This window comes from Medicago truncatula, chromosome 2 (genome assembly GCF_003473485.1).
Source record: "Medicago truncatula cultivar Jemalong A17 chromosome 2, MtrunA17r5.0-ANR, whole genome shotgun sequence".
In the NCBI taxonomy this organism is placed as follows: domain Eukaryota; kingdom Viridiplantae; phylum Streptophyta; class Magnoliopsida; order Fabales; family Fabaceae; genus Medicago; species Medicago truncatula.
The window spans coordinates 6,639,887-6,648,640 of record NC_053043.1 but is presented as its reverse complement, the minus strand read 5'-3'; the positions used below and the strand labels follow the sequence as shown (position 1 = coordinate 6,648,640).

General features: G+C 31.0%; 1 protein-coding gene across 1 annotated transcript; it reads left to right on the top strand.

The window, feature by feature from the left end:
• The first annotated feature begins 7,196 nt into the window (after positions 1-7,196).
• On the top strand, positions 7,197-8,076 carry LOC11441859 (monothiol glutaredoxin-S2). The gene has a single exon (XM_003593922.4). It carries the CDS (start codon positions 7,309-7,311, stop codon positions 7,615-7,617), a length of 309 nt encoding a protein of 102 aa, XP_003593970.1. The 5' UTR covers positions 7,197-7,308; the 3' UTR covers positions 7,618-8,076.
• Positions 8,077-8,754: the final 678 nt, after the last annotated feature.

Sequence of the window (8,754 nt, the reverse complement as noted above, 5' to 3'; positions counted from 1 at the left end):
TCCTTTTTGTTTGTTTCTTACTTGAATTACTGGAACAAAATAATAACATTAGCAATTTATGGTTATTTTTTTTGTTGTTTTGAAAATATTCCAAATTAAAAATAAAAAAAAACTAATCTGAGAAATTAAATATATACGGGAGATAGTGAGATTAAATACCCATAAATGGATTGAAGAAAATAGTATGTAGGTGCAGTGGTTAGCTCTCGTGGAAAATGAAATTTTGATGTTAAATTTGTGGGAAATGTAATTGAAATTGAAAAGAGTATAAGGTGAAGTTATATTTGTGAGTGAAGAGATGAAGAAGGTTTATGTGAGAATTTGAGGGCATATTGGTAATTTCTCAGTTGCCTGAAAGTCAGGGGTATTTTTGTCAATTCACATCAACTTTGAAGGTGAAAAAAACACAAGGGGGGGTTGAATTGTGTTAGCTTTTTCTCCTAAGCTGAAAACACTGATCAGAAGCAGATAGAGTTCTACTTCTGAAGTGATATATATATATATATTCTCTCTCTCTCTCTCTCTCTATATATATATATATATATATATATATATATAGAGAGAGAGAGAGAGAGAGAGAGAGAGAGAGAGAGAGAGAAGAAAGACACAAAGCCATTTATACAGGTTCCTTCCACAAACCGGAAGTCAGTCCTATCCCCCTTGCACTTCCAAGGAGAGTTTACTATTTAATATCTGATTACAATTGCTCACTGCTAAAACTAGCAAGAGACTTCAAATTGCTAAAGCACAACTGCAAAAGACTTCCTATGCTTCTGAACACAATCAAGAGACTTCTTAATTCAAACAGAATTACAAGAAAAGTGTTTGAGGTTGAACACTTGATATACAATCAGTGGTGTTCACAATACAAATCAGATACAGACTCTTAAGACTCTAGAATTTATAAGATATGAAAGTTGATAAGAAATTCTAAGTGAACTTTTGAATGCAGAACAATTTCAGCAGAGTTTTGGCACTTGTAATTCTTGGTATTGTTCTGTACAAAACTCTAAGTTTTCACTCCTTTATATAGAGGTGTGAAAGAGACGTTGTGAATTGCCAACACATTCAAAATAGAGTCGTTTGAAGCTTTGATCAATCACCAATGATCTTTTGCCTGATATGGTTATTGTCCTATGAAGGATCAATTTCAAATGCATTCCCATTGTGAAGGAACATCTTTGCAGGCAGAGCTGTTTTTCTTGTTTTGTAGCAGAGACAAAAAACAGAGTAGTGGAGGTAGTGGTTGTACACTTCGTACAATTTGTACTTTGTCAACGCTCTTTGAAGAACAAACATCCAATGCCTTCAAATCCTTTCAAACTAGTCGTTGCTTCACTTTTCCAGTCTTCTGCAATGCATTAGACGAGATTAAATCAATTGAACAACCTTTGAAGCTTTATGTTGCATCTTCTGATGAACTGCAACTTCTAGTGATTTTCAGCTTCTGATGAACTTGCTTCTGATGACGTCACTACTTTAGGAGCACTTTGTCTTCAGAAGCATTTTTCTTCAGATGTTTTAAGCTTCCTTTTTGTTAATTCCTTTGCTCCCTATTGTTCTTCCAAGATCTTTTTAAGATGTCAGATTTTGTCTATGGTCCTGTACACTTGAACAAATATTAGCATATCCAATTGACAATTTTTCAATACATTGTTATCATCAAAACCTTTAAAGGGTAATGTTATACACATTTTGTTCCAACAAACTTTTGCTGAGTCAAACAGTCATTTGACCAATTAACAGCGCCACGTCAGCTAATTAGGGACGTGGCAGTGATTAAGGGGGGAGGGACAAATTTTTAAATGATTAAACAATTCAAGGGTAAATTGCCAGGATTAGCGATTACATGGACGAATTTTTAAATGACGCCTAATTGGAGGGATGAAACACATCATTAAGCCTATTTTTTTATTTAAAATAGATTGAATCAAAGAGCCGGTTGCCGGTTATAAATTTTGTGTAAAGCAGTGACTTGGACCAATGATAAAGTAAGTGTCCAAAAGCGATTGTTACCGCGACTGCAGTTAGCATTCCTCATGCAGCCACAATCATATAGGTCAATTTCAGGTTGAAGAGATACATTCTTATTTCTGGATTTAGACTACAAATACAGAGAATAACCTATGAGGTACTGTAGAAGGGTATTTATAGGAGAATGAATATATGTTTTTGGAATTTTTAATAAATAATTAATGCCATTAATTTTCATTCCAATAGGAGAATAAATGTATATTTTTGGATTTTTTTAATAAATAATTAACGTGACAGTGATTAAGGGGGGAGAGGGACGAATTTTTAAATGATTAAACAATGCAAGGTAAATTGCCAAGATTAGCGATTACATGGACAAATTTTTAAATGACGCCTAATTGCAGGGACGAAACACATCATTAAACCTATTTTTTATTTAAAATAGATTGAATCAAAGAGCCGGTTGTCGGTTATAAATTTTGTGTAAAGCAGTGACGTGAACCAATGATACAGTAAGTGTCCAAAAGCATTCCTCATGCAGCCACAATCATATAGGTCAATTTCAGGTTGAAGAGATCCATTCTTATTTCTGTATTTAGACTACAAATACAGAGAATAACCTATGAGGTATTGTAGAAGGGTATTTATAGGAGAATGAATATTGTTTTTGGAATTTTTTTATTAAATCATTAATGCCTTTAATTTTCATTCAAATAGGAGAATAAATGTATATTTTTGGATTTTTTTAATAAATCATTAATGACATTAATTTTCATTCCAATACGTAATTATGGGCAGATAAAATGAATTTATTTAAGTAGATATCGGCTAATTTTATTCAATATGATTTTTTTTACCAATGATTCATTATTATTTCTACACCAAAAAATAATTCATTATTATTTTAAATCAAATCATCAACTTTTAGGATTAATTCCTTCAAAAAATAAAAAAACTTTTAGGATTAATGGTAAACAATCAACATAATGGAGGAGATCGTAATTCATTCATGATTTGCAAGATCTTGACAAAAAAATTAGGGCGGTATATTTAATTTCCTAATATATGTTCAGGACGTATCAAGTAAATCTCAATGAAAATTTTCTTTAATATTGACAAAAAATTAGGGTAAAATATTTCATTTCCTAATACAAGTTCAGGATGTATCGAGTTAATCGCAATGAAAATTTTATTAATATTTATGAATGATATCATAAGTTTTTTTAAAGAGAAATGTATATAGATCTACAAATCTCAATAAGTATGATTTTTGTAGTAGTAATCACTTTTTTTTTTTTTTTTTACAAAAGCAAAATCACTTTAATGCTTTTCTAATTTTGAATCGAATATAATTTTTATTTATAAAGGTATATTTAGAGTAAGATTTGTTTCTTTAATAGGTCAAGTTGTAATTGTAGACACAGTAAATGTTTGGTTAGATAAATATAAGTTATGGTCTATCTATAAGGTCGAGTGGATACTATTGGTTTTTTCAACAAAATAGAGATTGAAATGTGAATTGTAACATGCATTGACTTTGGTGCTTAAAGTACTGGTAAAAATCCAACACTTTCTATGATTTTGTTTTCATAATGCTCTCCCTATTAATGCCCGTCGGCATCATTGCAATATGGTAGCTTCTCCAAACTGCAACCGTTGCTCTTCACTCATAGACGATATTCTTCACTGTTTACGTGATTGCCCGCACTCTAAGGGTGTATTTGTTTAAAGTTATATTTGTTGATTTCCGGAAATAAAATGATAGGAATATATATGCCTATGTTTGTTACAAGTTTACTAAATTTTATTCTCAGGTATAAAATGTTCCGGGGAATATAAAAAATTTCCCAAGAAAAAGGGTAGGAATAAACAAATATAACTATGAGAACTTTATTCCCACCCTTTATTCCCGGGTATATAAAATTTCCTAAGGAAAAGGGTGGCTTCAATGATAGGAATATATATGTCTATGTTTGTTACATGACGAATGCATTTCATACTATCCCAATCTTGGTTCAGACCCACACTCGTCGCGCCTCTTAGCTCATTCGAGCCCCTCCGGAAGGTACACTCAAGCTCAATATTGATGGTAGCTTTCTAGAAGACTTTGGTAGTTTAGGAGATGGTGGTGTTGTTCGCAACCACGATGGAGATTGGGTGGCTGATTTTTCTCACTATGAAGCTGGAGGTGATGCGTTGTTAGCTGAGTTATGTGCTATCCAAATAGGTCTTGATTTTTATAGTAGAAAAGGCTATGTCAACATTATTTGTGAGGGTGATTGTTCGGAAACAGTTGACCTGATTATTGCTGGTCGTGATCATAACTTACACACTTATGCTACTGACATCCTTCATATTAGAGATGCTTTGCATGGAAATAGAAATACAATATTAGTACATGTTCTTAGGGAACAAAATACGTGTGCAGATTTTATGACTAAGGAAGGATCGCATGCAAGGCGTGCTGCTCACTGGAACTGCCCTCCGGCATGGAATCTCTCATCCTGAGAGATAAGCTTGGAACTTAATTTCGACTCTTTCTCTCTTTTTTCTTTTTCTTTAGCCTGATTACATTGTAACACTACCAAATGAAAAACAAGGTCGAACTTAATTAACAATACATTTGGCATAACGTCTTTTTTTTGTTTGAATCCGAAAGCTCAGAGTTATGTGTTTGAATTTTGGTGGTTTGTCACTTCATACACAATAAAAAGAAATAATATATGTTGTAATTTGAATTAGTAAAAAAAAAGTTACGGTTTTCATTATAAAAAAAATATTATAATTTTTGTGCCAAAATAGGTATATTTTAGAAGAGATAGAAATTGTGAAAATATTTTGACCTTATATAGAAATGGTGAAAAATATATATTTGATTGATATTTTTTTTTGAGAAAATTTTGATTGATATTGTTCATCAATATATATTTTTAGAACCCCTCAAAAAAATATTTTTGGACATTTTTAGGAAATAAATTACTACATTAATGTTAATCGAATGAAACTTGTATCAAAAAAAAAAAAATTTGATTTGATTTGGAAATTTGTCAAACTATAGTTATGGGTAAGGATCCTCTCAATTTGACTAATGGAGTATGTAAAAAGAGAGATAGACACATAAAAAGTAAAAAAGTGAAACGTATATCTGTATAAATCTCAATGACCATGATTTTGCGATAATAATCACTTAATTTCTTTTTTGAGCTGGTGGTGTTTTTAGCTATCATGAGTGGTGACATCACCCTCTGTCTTATATGGGTATCATACTGTAATCTTCTTGTTTTCTGCTTCTTTACTTCGATGCTCATTATTTATGCATCAGTGACTTTTTTGTACTCTGTTTTGGTGATTCTCTTTTGCACACCTCGTGCGAGGTGAATCACCAGTGATCATATAAATTTCATTTTTGCTTGTTAAAAGAAAAAAGTAAAATCTTAAAAAAAATCATTTCATTCAAAATTGAATTTGGATTCTCCTAAACAATCATTTCTTTTGTGAAGTTGTTTAACCACTTAATTCTATAATTATATTCATTCCAAAGAATATGAGTTACTTTTGTTAATACTTCTTTTTATGGGTAGCACTTCGACGCCTTTGTTTTCGATGCCTTTGAATGCCTTTGTTAATTTTTGTTTCTATCTCTCTTTTAACCATTCATTAACTCTTTTTATTAGAGATAAAGTAATAATAAATAATTGTTAATATGTCTTTATATGTAGGCAGATCTTACTTATTCACACCCCTACTTTTCATCTTCTTCACAAAGTTAAGGCCTATTGTCATTACTGTGAACGAGAATCAACCTATAATGTCAACTTCCCTCTCTTCTATTTTACGGTTCTTATTTCATCATATATATATATATATATATATATATATTTTTGGCATTCGACTGAAGCTTTTTGCAAGTATGTGATATAAGTAGTTTATATTGAGTGGATCTATTTTGTATAGTGTATACTGTACTAATCTAATTATATATATTCTAATACGTTCACAATCAACTATTGAATTGGATATCTCTAAAAAAAAACTATTGAATTGGATATCAAAATTAACTTTTTTATCATAACATGATGATCACATCGTAATTCAAATTTTATGATGGTCGTCAAACTCCAAATGTCCAATCTTAAATGTGATATGAGTATGTTAAAAGCTTCACATATACAAAATATACAGTGTGTAAAAATATATTTATAAGTAAAAAACATTTCTTAGATTAGAGGATTAATAATAAAAAATTACCTTTAGTTTTTTTTAGGGTTAAGTTCATTCCAACACAACTCTAAATTCTGATTATTTTTTCCCAAAATTTAAGAATAGTCACGTTTCCTTTTCTAGAATAGGATAGGATGCGAATAGCAAAAAAGAGGTCCCGATAGGATAAATTCAACTTTTCTCCAAAGGCAGCAGATACCTCCAAGATAGATAAGGCATATGTCATATTTATAAAAAGAAAATAAAATAAAAATATTTGCTAAATATATATTAAGAAAAAAGTTATCAATGTGGCACTGCTTAACATAGACCCTTTAGAATTTTTTTTTTTTTAAACTAATTACATTAAGTCGTACGCACTTAATTTTTTAACGAAAAAGTTCTGCACTTTTTATTTTTATTTTTATTTTTATATTTTATGATGAGAGGACTAGTTATGTACTTAATTCAATCTATAATATCTGGCTCCATGAAATCCCTATCTTGCCATATTATTTTCTTTTTCATAATATATTCCTTATTCCCCAATTGGAGGTTGCATATATGCAATCAAAGTAAAAACAAAAATGAAGATTGTTTCATTAATTTTTCGTTTCAAGGTTCAAATTTTGTTGTTTTAACTCTCTGATTCTCAGAGAAAAAGAACTTAATAATCTAAAATTTGACGAAAAATTTGGTTTGGTCGATAATTGTTTCGATTAGAATTTCAAACAATTCTCGGAAGAAACAAAAGTAGGGGAAATGTAATGCACAAGTTTCTTAAAAAAAAAAATTGGAAAGCCGTACCAAGGACATGTCTTAATTAATTTGTTCTAATTGCTTGCATAGAATACATACATCACTTTCATACAATTGTATGTTCAAAGTAGAAACCGACTCAAATATCTAATGGAACATTCTCATCTTTTCACCTCAGCCACACTCTCTTATGGATGCATGTCAATCCACAAAAAAGCAATTTAAGCAACCAAACACCTTCCTCAAATCCTTATATAAGAAATTCTCAATTGCCTCAAACATACATCAAACAAACCAAGTAACTCCTTCACACATTATTTCCTATTTAATTTCCATTTGACATTGTTCTATATATACTTGATCAACCTTACATTAATGGAGAGGGTGACACAGTTGGCATCAGAGAGGTCAGTGGTGATATTCAGCAAGAGTAGTTGTTGCATGTGTCACACAATCAAAACCCTCTTCAGTGACTTTGGAGTGAATCCAGAAGTTCATGAACTTGATGAGATGAGTGGAGGGAGAGACATTGAACAAGCACTTTTAAGGCTAGGATGTAACCCTTCTGTGCCTGCTGTGTTCATTGGTGGTGAGCTTGTTGGTGGAGCTAATGAAGTTATGAGCCTTCACCTTAATAGGTCTCTGATTCCAATGCTTAGAAGAGCAGGAGCTATTTGGGTTTGATTAATTGAACTCTCATAATACTATATATGTTATAATAAATCTGTTTTGGTTACTTTACTTGTATAATGATGAGATTATATATAGTATGGCCGGCAGGATATATTAATGCTACTGCAGCTATGTATGTATATTAGAAGATTAATGTAAGCTACGACCAAGTGATCAAGCTCAAGTGTTTGATGAGCTCAAGTTAAGGACGAATCGCTTGGAAGAACAAAAATTTGAATTCAGGTTGAAAGATTTTATTTACCAACCGATCAAACTCCGGATTATTAAAGTCTTTCTCGTGAAAAGCGAAGGGTTAAGACTAAAAATATATACATGAGTGTATGCTACTAATGTGTCATAATAAGGCTAATAAACTTGACTTATCAATGTGTAATAGCCTTTTCTTATATATCAAATGTAGCCTTGTGTTTTTGCTAAACGAAATTTTATACTTTTTTTCCGGATCTTTAAGTTACGAAGACTAATCTCTTAATTTTTTAGATTATATTTTAGAGGTTTAAGGTACAAAGACTAATTTTTTAAAATATTGAAATTCATTTAAAGGATCGACACCTCAGAGTATGATGTTATGTGTAAAGTTTAATCGTGTGTTTTGAGCATCATGCTTGTAAATAGTTGCTTATCAACAATTTAACTAAACTAAATTCAAAAGAAGTCTTGTCCAAAAAGGAATAGGTTTGATATTTTCCATTTTAATTAGAATGCTAGGCCAAGAGATAAACAACAAAATCTGTGTTGCAACATTAATGCCGTAATGCATACGTCCTCCGGTCACTAATATAAGCAAAAATCCACTATTTAGATATATTCAATTAATGATGTATGCGACATATAATAAAAACTATATACATTATTAATTAAATATATCTAAAAAGTGATTTTTTGCTCATATTAGTGACCGAAGGGTGTAGTTATTTATGTAAAATAAAAAACAAAACCAAGTTGTAAGGAAATGACATACTTTGTGACAAGAATCATTATCCATATGATAAGGCATTAATGCTAAATAATCGTGTATTTTTCTTTCACTTAGTTGACAAATACACAGATGGAATAATTGCAAAGGTACAAGTGACTGCGGTACGTGTTTAACATGGTTCCCGTCACAACATCAAACTTACAAACAAA

Bases quoted from the DNA above. Each gene is read 5' to 3' on its own strand.
- LOC11441859 (XM_003593922.4), top strand. From the start codon at position 7,309: ATGGAGAGGGTGACACAGTTGGCATCAGAGAGGTCAGTGGTGATATTC.